Genomic DNA, 17,824 nt, shown 5'->3' with positions numbered 1-17,824 from the left:
AGCAGGAATTATGGGAGTAAAGAATAAAGTCCTAATCAGTATGCAAGTTTGTAAAGACATTCACGTTTATTCATTTGGCAGATGTTTTTATCCAAAGCGACTTACAAATGAGGAGACAAAGAGAAATCAGACAAATTAAGAGGCAAATTCTTGAAATAGAGTACATATAAAACACCTTTTATTCATAAAAAGATTCAAAGCAGTCCCATACGACATATACACGTGTCTTTTCAAACGAAAATCCATTGCAGGAAAACTAACGTGTGCAGTACCTGAACGGTATTAATATAAAATCCATGATAAAGTGGTTTATTAAAGGCTGTCTATAAGTAGCTCCCTGCACTCTTTTCCTAGTGCTCAGAAGCTTTTCCCTGGAATCTGGATTGGGCAGTGTATGTGACTTTCTCTCTCTGAACACAAATGTAATGACATGGAGCCTAAATATGCACTAAAAAGCTAGTCACAGAGAGTTGACAGTGTAAAACCCATAAAATCTTCAGCATCCTCAAGATTATTAGTCTTCTTCCCCCTCTGACTCAGACTCTGTGGGAGAGAATTAAGAAATAATGTGATTGAGATTTGCATTTTGTATGGCAGGGGTTATTTTGATCTAATATAATAATAGAATTCCTCACCTTCCTCCGCATTCTGAAGCCACTCCACAAATTTCTTCATTTGCTCCAGAAATACGCTTTTTCCTTTGGCAGCATGGGCGTCTTTGTACCATTTCAAAATGGCCTCCTCGCTAAGGACATCAGCTATGGATTGAGAAACCGATGCCATATTTTATATCACATGCCAATTATATATCATTGAATCACTGATCAGGTGGGACATGGGTACCTTTGTAGAAGAGCACCACTATTTTGGAGAATGATTTCATGAAGTGGATGTTGTCATAGCAGTACTCCTGAATCTTGAGCAGTAAGACCAGCTCTGATTGGCCCTGAGTACTGAACACAGCCAGGAGAGGTGCATAGTGCTATAGGAGAAACAATAATGAATATGGTAATATTATCCCACAGCTCTATATAAAAAGTTGGTCATATATTATATATAACATATGTTAAACATAATTGAAACAATAGAATATACTATAGTAATATTATATTATCCCACAGCGCTCTCTCTCTCTCTCTCTCTCTCTCTCTCTCTCTCTCTCTCTCTCTCTCTCTCTCTCTCTCGCTCTATATATAAGTTGCACATACATGAAGTAGTCTACATGCAGTAAATAGATTTGCTACATACTATATAATAAATCTCAATTGCTTGATTTTTTTAAATACATTTTTAGTACAAAATATAACTATATTATCACCAATCTCTTTATATAAAGTTGTGTATATAGCAGCTTTATATGCATATATACAGTATACTTGTGTAGGGCAAAATATATTATATTACTGTAGCATATTATTATTACTACTGTTAATGATATTATAAACATTAACATCATATTTTTCTTTTAAGCGGCTTTGAAACAATGTATATTATGAAAAGTGCTATAAAAATTAATTTGGTCGACTTGAATTTTTACTATTTTTTGCAAGGGTTATTTTAAAATATTAGACAAATTTTACACAATAAATAATAATAATAATAATAATCACAACCTGACTTTGATGTAGTGGTCCGAAATGTAATGTTTAACCAATAAAAATGAATAGAAAACGTATGCGTACACATACATTTGTGAGTGAAATCTGCATACAAATGTTTTCACAAACAAATCATGATTCAATAAAATCAACTTTTGTTCTAAAATGTATTCTCAACTTGCAAAAAATATGATTATGTAGAGATGGTTTGGCTGTGTTAATCATTAACTTTTGCCATGCAGTTGCTCATTTAAAACGAGGTTAAGAACTAATACATGTGCTTGTGCAAATGCATGTGTTGATAATTATCCTGATTTTTTGGTAAGAAGTTCTCCTGTGCATATAAATATGAATAATGCACACAGTTTAAAGTGAATGAGACCTACAAAGTGGCCGGAGTAGCGCTACACTGTATTAAAAATTGAAATCTGTCAACTTAAGATACTGTATGCTATAACCCGCTGCAACAGACTCCAGTGTAGACAGCTTCATTGATTATAACTGAAGCTATTAAGTGGTGAGCATTCACATGAAGTGCAGACATAGAGACAGATTTACTAAACAGGGCACTTTAAGAGCGCAACGCCATTAAAGCGCGAATGGGAGTGGACAGTTCTGTGTGTGATCTACTGACAGCGTGCAAATTATTGAACAGACACAGACGGATCATTTCCATAATGACCAGCAAAATCTACCAGTTAGCGTCTGGTTTAAGACATGCTTTTTTGGGGGGTAAATAATGGCGCAAACGGCAGTAAATTTACGAGCGCAATAAATACTCTCCTCTCATAAATTTTGCGCCTGAAAAGGAAACTCCTACAAATGCATATGCAATAAGGTCAGCAGCAAAAATAACTCTATCCATGCCTTTACAGCGCTTATTTATCACTGTGTGTCTTTAGTAAATCCTGACAGTAGTTTTTTAACGCCAAAAGAGAGTTTGCGCTGGAGCAAGCTGTTAGTAAATCTGGCCTATGGTGTAAGAATTAATTCAATAACTAAAAAGACAGAGCAGGGGTCGGCAAGTAAGTTTGCCATCGGGCCAAAAAATGTTTTCGCCACCGAATGGTGGGCTAGAACATAATCAAAGTATAATTTAAGAAATGATCACCACTTAAGTTTAAGAAATTAACTTAACTTAAATTCCATATTGTGAATAATAAATGTGTATCATTTTAATTTGCTTGTTACACAATGGAGCCTAACTTATTGTAATAATTATTTGACGTAGCCTACTTTTAAACTCAGAATTATTCCATGGCATCCTCACGCACTAAACTGCTTTTTTTAAATGGTTTGTTTGCTTGAGGTACGCTTTTACGTCGTGTGCAGAGTGATGTTAATATTTAAGCTAGCTGGCGAGAGAGAAAAAAAATGGCACTATCAAAGAGTCTAAAAAAGAAAAGTTGACAGCGAAAATAGGGCATACTAAGAAGAATGGAAAGACAACCATGCGTTCATCCTACCCAGTTCTGTGAATGCAAAGCCGGTGTGTCATATCTGCAATGAAGTTGTCGCTGTTTGCAAAGAATATAATATTAGACGGCACCACGAGACGAAGCATGGCACATTTTTTGCTGGTTGTCTTGTCTTGTCAAATCTTTTTGATAAAAGGGAAGCTGAATTTGCTTTGTTATTGTTCACGTGTTGGTGCTGAGCCCCCGCGTTATAAGCAAACGTTTCAATGGTTCACTGTTAGTTTTTTCATACCACCCATTTCATGCAGAGCATGTGAGCGGAGTGGTAATATTTCCGCCCTTTGTGACATGCTGGTGGGTTTTTTTTTTTTAAATATGTGAAAAAAGTAGGGCTGCCCCCGACTTAAGTTTTCTACTCGACTAGTAGTTCTCATTTAAGCCATTAGTCGACTAAGCACACATTTATATTAATTGAATTACTTAAATATATACTGGAGAGTACTATTCTAAACCATGATGAGCATTTACGTTATATGCAGTTTGCCTATTGCGCACTCAACCGCACACATATTCCGCCACAAAGAACCGGCAAAAGTAATTATGATGAATGTGTCAAAAATAGCAAGGAGACATTTTAATTGTTTATTAGTAGACTAGTGTTTTCAGTGTCAGTGTCGGCTGCAAAGATGAAGTTGATGGTGCTGACTCATCGCCGCATTGAACGTGCCTATGTATAGAGAGAAATGCACATTTCATATGCATTACATAATCAGAGAGTTGCCTATTTCTTTTTGGTTTTGAATTGTTTAGTTTAAAAGTAGACATTTCAAGCAACATATTTCTAATGTATGTGAGGCAAGTAGCCTATACGCAGAGTTTCGGTTGATTTATGAAACGTGCTCCAGTTCACGTGCAATGTAAGTGATCGCGCCGGTGCCTCCATGTGATGATTATATTGTCTGCTATATTTGCTTTTTATTTATTAAATCCAGGCAATTGGTTGATGAAACATTGATTAAAATTAAGATAAAATTTATACAAAACGAAATTCACTTTAAAGAAGGGTCAAGATCATTTCTGACCCACTCCATGTCTTCCGACATATTGCGCATCTTATAATGTGTCCTATCTTACTCATGCTGTTCACTTTTCATAATTTAATATTCCCTTTTTAAATGGCTACAAGTATAGTGCAATACAGAGAATCAAATTTCATGTCGGATTTGAGCGAACATTGTTTAACCGGTGAGTGTGAGCGGTTCATTAGTGGAGCGTTAGCTTGGGCCTTGAGTGATTGAGTTGAGCACGCTGGCATCGAGTGGAATATTGAGCTGAGCGTCACACCGCTTCGCATAGCTCACATGCACTGAAAACATTGCTGCAAAAGTGTTCTCGTACTTTTATTCTGAAGGCAAAATCACTAAAGACGAAGTGATTGTGAGTAACCATTGCTGTCTTGACAGATCTATTTCAGAACCAGCCGCTATCAAAATAATCTGGCTGCGGGCCAGATATTAATGTGTTATTGGCCAGTTTTCGCCGACCACTGAGATAGAGTATAGCTACAAAATTCACTCATATTTAAATGATCATTTAATAGCAATGTGTGTATAGATATGAGCATTACAAATAACAATGTGACATTAGGAAGTCTGTGTGCAGATACTGTACCTTCAGGTGCTTGAGGGCCTGCTCGGTGACCAGCTCCTCTTTCTTGTTCCATTCAACATCATTCATGAGGCAAGTCCACAGTAAGCCAATCACAGCCTGCTCCTGAAGATCATTCCTTTTCATTTCCTCTTTCACATACACCACGATCTGAACCCAATTCAGAACATATACAACATTTTTAAATAGGACCTATTGTGCTTTTTTACATTTCCAACGTGTAATGTTGCTGTTTGAGCATGAAAAAGGTCTGCAATGTTACAAAGCACAAAGTCACTCCAAAGGAAGTTATTAAGTAGCCTATATCAGTGAGCATTGTTTCTGAACTCCCTGAAATGCCTGAGTTTTATTTCGGGAACATACGCATCACAATATTCCTTATTTAAAAAGGGGGGGGGGGACGCCTGGTTGAGCTGCATTAGTAGTGTGTTGGAACTCACGATTCTGCTAAGGGGTGTGCAATTTACGAAACACGCTCAAAGCAGTTGACCAATCACAATACACATTGTGCTTTTTGAATGGAGGGGCTTCATAGAGACAGGAACTAAACAGTGGTGCATTTCTCATAACTTGCTGATTAACAACCATAGTACGATGCATCGTTGGAGTAACTAACCTATTAGTCATGACTGTTTCCCAACACTGTAGTAACTAGTCGCACCTCATTGGTTCAACAATATAGGACTATCGTTTATGATGGCATGCGCAGGTGGAGTAATAACTTCTTGACATAAAGCACAATGACATGGAACAAAGAAAACTGTTAAGTAGTCATCTAGTGTCAAGTTTATCTCTGAGATCTCAAATAGATTGATGTTTGATTCATCGCAGGTTCCCTCTTACGTCAATTTTAACATTGTTATGCGTGTTGAAAAATGACAGAAGACAATGTTTCCATCAGTCTTAATTGTTTTAATTAGTTGTAATTGTTGGAGAAAACTACTTAATTTTAGTCTTTTTTTTGCTATTTTCCTTTAAATTAGTCTTCGTGTCAAATTTGTCTTTGTGTCTTGTACTATAGTACAGCAATGAATAATCTGTGTCTCATAATTATTAATGAGACTGAGTGTCCTTATCCTACGAGAAGACGCCTCACTTAATTATTCATAACGGCACACATTGATTTCCCATGAAAGGCGATTCAAACAGTGAGATCGCATACAGAAAGCGAAAGATGCAGTAATGGGTCAAAATGAGTGTTTGTTTTTGCTTTGTAAGAGTTTCTGCGTCGCATATGTTCTCTCAGAACCATGTGTATATTGTATTGCGTGTAATGGTAAACTGCAGCGTGCATTTGTGGGACGCTTTGATACTTTTAACGCAATGAGAGCAAAAATAAAATGTCTGAAATGAAGCTGTTGCTGTGTTGTCGGTCTCCCCTTTTCCCCCGCAGCTCACTTTTGTAGCGTTTTTCAAAACTGCCGCAAAACTGACTGGTGCTGAAACGGTTCTCAAACTCCCTTGTGGAAGAAGAACGCCTTCGTGTTTACAACTGTGACAATGAGCGCTTACCAGGATCAACTACAACCCCAAATCAGAAAAAGTTGGGACAGTATGGAAAACACAAAAAAAAAAAAAAAGAAGTGATTTCTAAATTTACTTTGACTTGTATTTCATTGCAGACAATATGAAAACAAAATATTTCATGTTTTGGTCAACTTCATGTCATTTGTAAATATGCATCCTTTCCTGTCATTCAGACCTGCAACACATTTCAAAAAAAGTTGGGACAGGAGCAATTTAGGGCTAGTAATGAGGTAAAATGTTTAAATAATGATGTGATTTGAAACAGGTGATGTCAACAGGTGATTGTAATTATGATTTGGTACAAAAGCAGCATCCAAGAAAGGTCTAATTCTTTAGGAGCAAAGATGGGCCGAGGATCGCCAGTTTGCCAACAAATACGTGAGAAAATTATTGAAATGTTTAAAAACAATGTTCCTCAAAGAAAGATAGGAAGAGATTTGGATATTTCACATTCAACAGTGCATAACATAATTAAAAGATTCAAGGAATCTGGAGGAATTTCAGTGCGTAAAGGACAAGGGCGCAAGCCTAAGTTGAACAACCGTGATCTCCGATCCCTCAGGCGGCACTGCATCAAGAATCGTCATTCATCTATAAGCGATATCACCACATGGGCTCAGGACTACTTTGGCAAACCTTTGTCAAGTACCACAATACGTAGTTACATCCACTGTACTGTGCCAAAAGGAAGCCCTATGTTAACAGTGTCCAGAAGTGCCGTCGACTTCTCTGGGCTCGGAGGCATCTGGGATGGACCATCACACAGTGGAAACGTGTACTGTGGTCAGATGAATCAGTATTTCAGGTATTTTTTGGGAGGAATGGACGCCGTTTGCTCCGGACCAAAGAAGAAAAGGATCATCCAGACTGTTACCAGCAACAAGTCCAAAAGCCAGGGTCTGTCATGGTATAGGGTTATGTCAGTGCCCTTGGCAAAGGTAACTTGCACTTCTGTGAAGGCACCATTAATGCTGAAAAGTACATAGAGATTTTGGAGCATAATATGCTGCCTTCAAGAAAACATCTTTTCCAGGGACGTCCATGCATATTTCAACAAGACAATGCAAAACCACATTCTGCACACATTACAAAGTCCTGGCTGCGGAGGAAGAGGGTACAGGTACTTGACTGGCCTGCCTGCAGTCCCGACCTGTCTCCAATAGAGAATTTTGAAGCGCAAAATGCGACAACGAAGACCCCGTACTGTTGCCCACCTTAAGACTTGTTTGCAGGAAGAATGGGACAAAATTACACCGGAAACACTTAATTATTTGGTGTCTTCAGTCCCTAAACGTCTTTTAAGTGTTGTGAAAAGGCATGGCAACATTACAAAGTGGTAAATGCTTTACTATCCCAACTTTTTTTTTAAATGTGTTGCAGGTCTGAATGACAGGAAAGGATGCATATTTACAAATGACATGAATTTGACCAGACAAAACATGAAATATTTTGTGTTCATATTGTCTGCAATGAAATACAAGTCAAAGTAAATTTAGAAATCACTTCTTTTTTTCTTTTGCGTTTTCCATACTGTCCCAACTTTTTCTGATTTGGGGTTGTAAACGCTGGATTTTCAAAAGTATGTTAAGTTCGTGCTCCATTGTTGCAGTAAACTTGCACATTGTTCTTGAATAAATACATTTATAGATGCACGCCGGTCTGTTATTGCATGGACATCGATCTTACATTTTCACGCTCCTAAACATGACGCAGAACAAAACAAACTGTGACTGGTTGCGTTACATGTCAGTCAAACGTCCTCTTGGGCAGTCCTTGACCAATGAAAGCTGCGATAGAGTCCAGACCTTCTGCCATCAGTCTAAAGGTCTGGCTATGTGAGACTACGTTGTAACGACAAAAGTTACGACCATAGTTGGCTTACAATACTTATGGGAAATGCACCCCAGAGCGTTACTGAGAGACTGGGAAGGGGGGTGCTGAAACAATGTTAAATATGTGAAAAATAATGTGATTTTTGAACAGTAAAGCACGAAAGCCTATTCTAGTAGACCCCAAAACAAAATCAAGACTTTGTGAAAGGGCATAATATGGCCTATTTAAGTTTCTTTTTCTTTGGTGTGATAAGCGATTTTGGCAATGCAGTTGAGAAGCACTGTGTGAATGTAAGGACGAGGTTGCACCTCTCTGATGGGACACTGCTGCGACAGGCGCTCCTGCAGGTCTTTTTGAAGTTCCTTGCGTGTGCCCAGAGACTGTTGGACGCGCAGGAAGTCTGACAGCTCTTTCAGTCCTGCCTCAGTGAAGTACTTTGAGAAGTGCTCCACATTCTGCTTATTGGCAGGGAAGAGTTCCTGGAGTCAGAGCCGATTACACAATTAGATTAATTACAGGAGGAACTAGAAGGAACATTTAACTTATTGAGACTCAAAGGTGAAGTGTTTCATTATTCTGATGTTAAAATACTTCCTCATTTCCCAGCTTGAGTTCAACGGAAGTGATTGAGAAAACAAGTTTGAACCATTGTTGTTTTTAATATTTACTGTTTGGTGGCACAGACACACTTCACCTTTAAGCATCAGTGAGCATAAAAGACTTCTGTCAAAAACATTTGAAAAAATCTTACTGTCCCCAAACCTTTGAAAGATAGTGTGCGTTTGCTTACTGGCTGTAATTGAATATCAAAACCTTTGTTTTACAGAAATATACATGGACTTTAATGTTGTAATGTGCACATCATCAAGATCATGAGTGAGTTTAGAGGTTTTAAGGCATGTCTGACAGGTGATGAACGTCTCCATGGAAACAATTAATCTGCATAATGGTTCATTATCTCCTCATAATTTTCAGAGGTTAATGAATTCAGTCTCAAAACTGATGAGAGAAACACAGATGAGCAGCAAGCATCATACCAGGAGTTTCTTATCCAGGTTGGCTTTTCTAAGGGCAGATGTCACAGCATTGGCATCCTTCTCTGCTATCCAAGCTTTAAACATCTTCACCGCAAAAGAGGCTGATATTCCTACAAAGCAGAGAGTGAGGTAAAAAAAAAGAAGAAGCACAGACTCCATTATTAATTTCTTAAATAGTAACAAACAATTTGCTACTTATTCTAATCAAAAGCACAAACCTTCTTTGACAAGGTTATCGCTGAAGAGGCTGGTGAGGATAGGTGGCGGCAGTGTGCCGTTGGCCAACAGGATGCCTGTTAGCATGGCTAGTTTGGTCTGCTCGGACTCAGTGAAGGCCTTCAGGAAGAGAAGAAGCTTTGCAGGGATAAGAAATATGGATCAGAACTTACTGTATATCAGCCTATTTGGCCTGCAGCAATACCATTTAATAAATATATAAACTATATTAGCATCATGTTTGTTTGTCCTACAGTGGTATATTTTTCACATGCAAGACACATTACTGATGATAGTTACCTTTTTGATTTCCTCTTCAAAGGTCTTCTCCAGATATTTGTACCTTCTGATAAGTTTATTAAACACCTGTATATAGACATAATCATCCATCAGTAATAACAGTTTTTGAAGCATTCATTTCATATATTTTTGGATAACAATAACAACAATTATTATTATTATTATTATTATACAAACATGTATGTATTATTGTGCAAAATAATATTTTACCCCAAATTATTATTATTATTATCATTATAAATTATGGGGATATTTTTTATTTTACGTATTTGATGTTATATAATCTTAGATGATGATAATAATAACAACACAAAATTTACTATTGTTGTATTTGAGATTATATATTTTAGATAATTTTAGATAACTTATTTGCAAAATATATTTATGCAATAATATATAATTATTGTAGTTGAATTATATATATATATATATATATATATATATATATATATATATATATATATATATATATATATATATATATATATTTATATATATATATATATATATATAATATATAATATATGAAATCATAATATTTACATTAAAATATGTATTTATTATAGTTGCATTTGATTTATATTACATTATATTATTATGTATTTGATATTTTATAAAAATGTTACATAATAATAAAATAACAATAATAATGAAATTACAATTTATTAAATATATATATATATTTTTTTACGAAACCAGAATTATAGTGTAGACAGACACCCGAACATGGGTTCATGTGCAGTCCACTTAAAAATTTTAATTGATTGACATCCCTATATTTATACAAAAATTATATTCGATTCCTCATGATATTACCCCTTTGCGGACGAAAAAAAAATGCTGGAAACAACAACACACTTTCAAGTTCACAGTGGCTGACGATGGAGAGACATTGTAATCCAAGGGATTATTTTGAAATCACACAGTATAAATGGCATACTGGTTTGACCAAGGGGATTTGGGGACTAAGTACAAGTAATGCAATTTTGAAACAGGATTCCCCCAGCTCCATGCCACCATCGGCTGCTCATTTTTATATATATACGAAAATTGAAAAAAAAAGCATCTCATTGAACACAGTGAAGAGGGGTGTGTCACCTGAGCATAGCTGCGGACAGCAGTGTGGTTTTCCTCCGTCTTGAACACACAGTGCTCTGTCACCTTGGTCTTGTCCACGTCGTCAATGCGAGTTCCCCCGGGAGCTGAGTGAGGGAAAGTGAGGTTACAAGGTAATGCTGTAAATCCTTTGAGAGCACAGTGCGGTTCTTGTTAACCCCTACTGAGAAAATGTCACTGCCTACTGCACACTTATAATTCAGATAGGTGGACACTACAGCAAACAAGTATGCCAGAATGCATCATTCATCCGGTATCATATGCTACATTTGCAATGTTTACAGTTTTGTGCATTATGCATAATGTCCATAATACTGTACAGCTTTATCTATAAAGGGAGTGATGTAGTGTAGATCGAGTTAAAAAGCATTGGCCTCTGTAGTACAGAGTGGATGCATTTCAAAGTCATTTAATCAAATTAGGAAAGAATTTGATTATACTGCTTCCACTCCAAAATAGGACATTGTTTGTCAATGTGCTCTGCACACAAAACAATGCAATGCCTTATGGTCTAATCCACAGGTGTCCGGGTTAATACCGTACACTAGTTAACTTAAGATTCCCTTGAGAGATTTGCTACGGATTAGAGGGTTGATCCTATGATTGGTCAATGTAATACTTCCCATCTTACCATAGTAAAAAGTACACTAAACTGGATCTTCTCTGGAACAACAACAAAAAATGTTTTGCATTCGCTCGCAAAACTTTTGTCTTCTCCCAAGAAACTTTGTATTGGCTTGCAAAAGCACTTTTCCCCCCTTTTGTGTCATCTTACGGATGCAATTTTCTCTGCAAAACGCGAACGTCATGTCAACAACTCTGTCAACTTTGAAAAGTCAGTCATGTCAACTTGAAAGTAGTGCAATTATCACACATGCACAATATATCCTATTCTTTTTTCACAGAGTTCAGGGAAATCAGTCTTTGTTAAGGACTATAAGGGCAAAGGTCAGCTTAAGGAAGTCCAGTGATGCATTACAGAGGATTAGGACTTAATCTCCATTTTAACAGTTAAATGCAGTATTTTGCTCATCAGGCTCTAGTCTATACCATAGATTGAGTAATCTAACTGCTAACTGGACACTTGACCAGGTTGCTCTCCTTCCTCTATCATGTGCTCTCACCGCTCTGTGGGCTTTATATAGAGCCAGAGTAAACCTGTTAGCTGTAATTGGGTTGAGACAGTCCCTTCCTGGAGACATCTATGTCAGTGCCTGAAACTGAACTAAATCTACATGTCCTGAACAGAATGTATGCAGTGTGTGAGAGGAAGAATGTAAACTCACACCGAAATTAAACTCTTCTCACACAGAGGATTCCCCTAGCTAATGTTAAGCAGTTGTCAGTAGAACAAAGGCTACACTACACCTATGTTAAGCTGTACTGAACATTTAGAGGGTTATTATAGTTCAACTAAAATTAAAGTGTGTAATATAGCAGTTTATGAATGTAAAAGTTTTAAAGATCAAAGTGCACAACAATGACGTTATTGTCTCCTAAATAACTAAAAAGATTCTGAACCTACATAGGTTTGTAACATTTGCATAATGCCAGCCTATAGTCTTCATCGGCTGCCTGTGAACGTCTACTTTGACCCTCAAACAATGGAAGAGTTTGGAAGAGTTTGGTTTGTGCTGTTGACCAATCAGAGCAGAGTAGGCTCTCAGAAAGAAGGGGTTCAGAGAGAACAAATCTTTAAAGGTCCTGTTCTTCGTGATCCCATTTTTCAAACTTTAGTTAGTGTGTAATGTTGCTGTTAGAGCATATATAATACCTGTAAAATTATAAAGCTCAAAGTTCAATGCCAAGCGAGATATTTTATTTAACAGAAGTTCCCTTTCAAAGCCTACAGCGAACGGCTGGTTAGGACTACATCCTGGTATTTCCTGCTTTAATTACGTCAGTAGAGCAGTATGTCGACTAACCTCCGCCCACGAGTGCGCGAAAAAGGGGGCGTGGTCTTGTTGCTCCCGCGTGGAGACTAGGAAGTGTTGCGTTCGGTTGCGTTCCTATAGTTTGTTTGTCACCATGTCGTCGAGACGCTGTTATTTTCATCCCGGAGTCAAGTCACCTTTGTTTGGCTTTCCCAGGGACGCTGTACTTAGAGATCATTGAGCGCATTATGGTATGGTAAGAGGCGTGACCTTTCCAGTAACGTGCGCTCTGCGTGCGCTAAGCTGCTGTCGAATCACAACACGGGAACCGCTGGCACAATCAGAACTCGTTACGTATTTCTGAAGGAGGGACTTCATAGAACAGGGAAATCTTTCAAGCTGTTTTGAGGACAGTGAAAACAGCAGTACACAGATAAGTAAATTGTGTGAAAAATCCTGTGTTTTTTTACACGCGAAACATGAACACATGTTATATTGCACACTGTAAACACAATCAAAGCTTAAAAAAAACACGAAAAACGGGACCTTTAAAGGGATAGTTCACCCAAAAACGAAAACTTGATGTTTTATCTGCTGACCCCCAGGGCATTCGAGATGTAGGTGTATTTGTTTCTTCAGTAGAACACAAATGAAGATTTTTAACTCCAACCGTTACCGTCTGTAAGTCGTATAATGCATGTCAATGGGGTCTAATTCTAACTACAACTTCAAATTAAACCCTGCGGCTTGTGGCGACACATTGATGTTTCTGCGAGAAACCGAATGGTATTTATGCTATTATTTCACCTATTATCAGACGAATGTCATCAGCGCTCCAGACCGCCATAACTTCCTGCGAGTAAGGACAAAATACCAGCGCGATCATAGAAATATATACGTAGATTCCTCCATCGACCGATCTGTGCAGGCACTAATGAGGCATCTATGTATATATCTATGACTGCGCAGGTATTTTGACCTTACTCGCAGGAAGTTATGGCGGTCTGGAGAGCTGATGACATTCGTCTGATAATAGGTGAAATAATAGCATAAATACCATTCGGTTTCTCGCAGAAACATCAATGTGTCGCCACAAGCCGCAGGGTTTAATTTGAAGTTGTCTGTGCATGTTTTTTTTTTTACTCTAATAGAATTAGACCCCATTCACATGCATTATACGACTGACAGACGGCAACGGTTGGAGTTAAAACTCTTAATTTGTGTTCTACTGAAGAAACAAAGAAACCTACATCTTGGATGCCTTGGGGGTAAGCAGAAAAACATACAATTTTCATTTTTGGGTGAACTATCCCTTTAAACAAACCGTTTTCAGACAAATGAGGTCATGTCCAATGTATATTATGAGAAATTAAAGTGTTTTTTTAACCTTGGATGCATGTAAATCTATTGTAGTAGGAGACCTCCAAAACAAAATTAAGAACCTTAATAATAGGGGCACCTAAATTGCTATAATCTAATTATGTGCTGTCTGATATGCCAGCATATGTGCTTCACAATCCCTTACATGCATACAATTCTAATACATATTCAACCTCGAAAAAAATCCTATAATATGCCTCTACACTGGCTTCCCATCTCTGCTCGAACCAAATTCAACACTCTGCTTCTGTCCCACAGAGAAGCCGCCCACTCACTCTCTCAGCCTGCTTATGTGCAAAAGATCTGAAGATTTCCAACCGTGTGACAGCTCCTAGGAGACAACTAAGATAGGGTAAAATCATGTTGTGTATTCCCTGCTGTCCTCGTCTTTAACCATCAATGGGATTTGTACATTGATGGGCTGGAGGTACTTCACTAAACACTTTGATCCAAAGATGTGCCGCAAGCATTGGTGCAACAGCCTACTGTCACAGGGGAGTGAGCTAATGTCCTCTTATTCTATTAATCTGCTAAAGACAGCAGTGTCTTTGCATGAGTTAACAGCACAAAGGATGGCTCAGTCTGGACTCTACAAGTGTACCTTAAACGATTTTCTGTCCTTTACGATTGTTGCTTGTCCGATTTTCCCAAATGTACAATTCAATACAAAAAAAAACTGTGTGTATATGGGACAACAACAACAGGCTTACATGTTCTTAGGATCTGAATGTAGAGTAATGGGCTTCCAAACCAAAGACTTGGTATATCAGGTGTAATTCAATAGAGACAGAGCGACACGCGTCATAATCTGAAGACCACACCCACCGGGGGGAAAACAATCGAACACTCTCCATTGACTTTGCATTGCGGGAGGCTGCCTCTTTGTCATTTCGGACTTATTACAAAAAACTGAACAATGTATAAAAGCTGATATGTGACAAAGTGAACTGCAAACAAGCTAAAAAAAACCCAGAGGCAAAAACCCAGACGTTTTTATAAGCTGTTGACCCAAAAAACGAGCGTTTAAGGACAAAAAAGTGGATTCAGGCTATTGAGACAGAGCGCTACAGGTCATATTACACTGATAACTACGACGACTAGAGGGGAATGTAATCAACGACAGGAAATATCATATATAAACCTGACATTTGGATATTTGACTTAACAGTGACAACAAATTTACTGCACACATAGGTATACTGAGGCATACTGAGTGTCAGGATCCCAAAATGTACCCATTCTTCCTGCTGAAGCATCACGTTTTACTGCCTTTATCCACTTTTGTCTCCGTAAACTCTCGTTTTTTTGGGTCGACAGCTTATAAAAACGTATTTCTGTGTTTTTTAGCTTGTTTGCTGTACACCTTGTCACATATCAGCTTTTATACATTGTTCTGTTTTTTGTTATAAGTCCGAAATGACAATGAGGCAGCCTCCCGCAATGCAAAGTCAATGGAGAGCGTTGGATTGTTTCCCCCCCCGGTGTGGGCGTGGCCTAAATACGCTCTGTCTCTATTGGTTTTTTACGTTTATTGGCCATTCTTTGTAGAAATACACCGTAAAATTATTTCATAAGGATTTTTCCATGGGCCCTGGGTATTACCAGAGACAATAAATAGTAAGAGATGGACCACTTAAAGAAAAAGGAATAGGAAAAATCCTAAAGCTCAATATGACACTTTAGAAATGGATCCTACATTACAGTAAAAAGAACCTTTTGCCTTTTTGTTGAGTTAAAAGTTATGTATCGGAAGTAGCAAAATACTACTGCAAAACCATATTTTTGACTAGTTAAGACCATCTCACTCGAGTCCAAATACTCCTGAAAATATGGCATTGTCTGGTCTCAAGTACAACAACACAGCCATATTGTGATACATCCAAATGAAAGTAGTATCGGAGTATCGAAAACTAAAAAATTTAGGGGATTTTGACAATTAAAACGATGAATAAGATCGGTAACATGCATTTAGAAAATGAATAGGGTGAACTTTCATTTCATTCCAACTTCAAATACTCGTGCACTTGTTCACATTAGCTGGACCAGCTTGAAAAAAAACAGCCCTTTAGCATAATGAAACAAAGAAAATATGGTACCATTTTGGTAAGTAACGTAATCACGACAAACAGTTTATGAGATTATGAAATGCATCTCTGTACTAAGAGAAAATAAAATAGTATACTTGGGGTGTGTTCATACTTCGCATGTTTGGTTTGATTAAAACAAACCCTGGTGCGATTGCTCTGTTAGTGTGGTTCATTTGAATAAGTATGAACGCTGCCATCCGAACCCTGGTGTGCACCGAACAAATGGATCGAGACGCAGAAAAGATGGGTTTCGGTCCGCTTCCAAACAAACTCTGGTGTGGTTCGAATGAAATATGAACATAACGCGGATCAAAGACATGTAAACGAACCAAAAATGAACCAAAACAAAAGAACAGAATGCTCAAGCATACCTGTTTTTTCTCGTCATAGTGGCGATGTTGCCCACCACAATTCAGTACAGGCATCAGAACCATGTCTACACACAGCAGATCTTCATTTGTGTGTGTTATGGAGGGATTCCTGCAGCTGTTTTGACTCCTTCAAACATTTTATAAGCCCTTCACAGGTTCTCAGATGGTCAAAATACCATCACATGCAGGCTACGCACGTACAACAAGCGCATTTAGCCCAGCACACAGCATTGTTTTGAATGTTCGGCAAGTTCCGTCACGAAACATACATAATAAAAGCCGACCAATCAGGTTGTGAATATATCCCTATGCCTTTAGATTTGGTGTTAAATGCCACTATAAACGCCAAGCGGACCAGGACTAAATATTTTTTTTACAAGATCTTTAAATTGGATCTACAAAACAATAACTAAGTATTATGCAATATTTAAGTCGGCATGAAACAAAAGTTGCGATAGTCTTTTCTTCCCTATTGTGTCATCAAAGTGAAACAACTTAAGGGGGGAAAAAAAAGTAGGGCAGGACTTAACTTTGTCCATTGGGTTAGGGTTGCTGTGAGAGGTTTCCCCGCTCTCGCGCCAATAAACATATCATCAAAGAAGAGGAGATGTTGTTGAAAAAGGGAAGGGAAGTTATATTCCCTTGTAATGCTCTTCTAGTGGGCCTTCCGGCATGCACTATCAAACCCTTGCAACTGATCCAGAATGCAGCGGCGAGGTTGGTCTTTAGTGAGCCGAAGAGAGCACACGTCACGCCTCTCCTCATCAGTCTGCACTGGCTACCAATAGCCGCTCGCATTAAATTCAAGGCACTGGTGCTCGCCTTCAAAACATCCACTGGCTCTGCACCAATATACCTAAACTCGCTCGTTCAGACTTACACACCCTCCAGGAACTTGCGTTCTGCCAGTGAACGACGCCGTGCGGTGCCATACCAGAGAGGCATGAAATCGCTATCACGGACCTTTTCCTGAACCATTCCCACCTGGTGGAATGACCTGCCTATCTCAATTCATGCGGCCGAGTCGGTAGCCATTTCCAAAAAACGTCTAAAGACACATCTTTTCCAGCAACACCTGACCGATCGAGAATAGCACTTATCATTCTATTCATTGTCTGTCTGTCTGTCTAATTTATTTAAAAAAAAATAATAATAAATTCTGTTCTGTGCTAGATTAACTGAGACTTGTTACAGCACTTGCATATTGTTGATATTGTTGCCCTTGGACTGCTCTAGCTGCTTCTATTGCCCTCATTTGTAAGTCGCTTTGGATAAAAGCGTCTGCTAAATGACTAAATGTAAATGTATATTGATTCAAGATTACGAGGGCATGTGAATAAAAAAAAAAAGATTAATGATGTGCACGGTTAAATCATTTATAATAAATACTCCAATATTC

At 38.0% G+C, this 17,824-nt stretch overlaps 1 protein-coding gene across 4 annotated transcripts in view; it reads right to left on the bottom strand.

Moving 5' to 3' along the window:
- Positions 1–156: 156 nt before the first annotated feature.
- Positions 157–17,824, bottom strand: part of bzw2 (basic leucine zipper and W2 domains 2) — a 440,416-nt gene continuing 422,748 nt past the window's right edge. For 3 of the 4 annotated variants that reach the window (XM_079830051.1, XM_079830050.1, XM_079830052.1), the window contains exons 4-12: positions 10,696–10,799; positions 9,598–9,663; positions 9,300–9,435; positions 9,082–9,191; positions 8,353–8,523; positions 4,688–4,834; positions 844–982; positions 636–758; positions 157–543 (exon numbers count right to left, since the gene is read on the bottom strand). In XM_079830051.1, the coding sequence (XP_079686177.1) occupies positions 515–543; positions 636–758; positions 844–982; positions 4,688–4,834; positions 8,353–8,523; positions 9,082–9,191; positions 9,300–9,435; positions 9,598–9,663; positions 10,696–10,799 (1,025 nt within the window). In that variant the 3' untranslated portion in view covers positions 157–514. Of the gene's footprint in view, positions 544–635; positions 759–843; positions 983–4,687; positions 4,835–8,352; positions 8,524–9,081; positions 9,192–9,299; positions 9,436–9,597; positions 9,664–10,695; positions 12,785–17,824 lie in introns of all 4 variants that reach the window. The other variant, XM_079830053.1, reaches the window with a different exon arrangement.

Source organism: Gobio gobio (genome assembly GCF_949357685.1).
Source record: "Gobio gobio genome assembly, chromosome: 11".
Taxonomy (NCBI): Eukaryota; Metazoa; Chordata; class Actinopteri; order Cypriniformes; family Gobionidae; genus Gobio; species Gobio gobio.
Note: the sequence above shows the minus strand (reverse complement) of the source record. Positions and strands in the feature narration are given on the sequence as shown.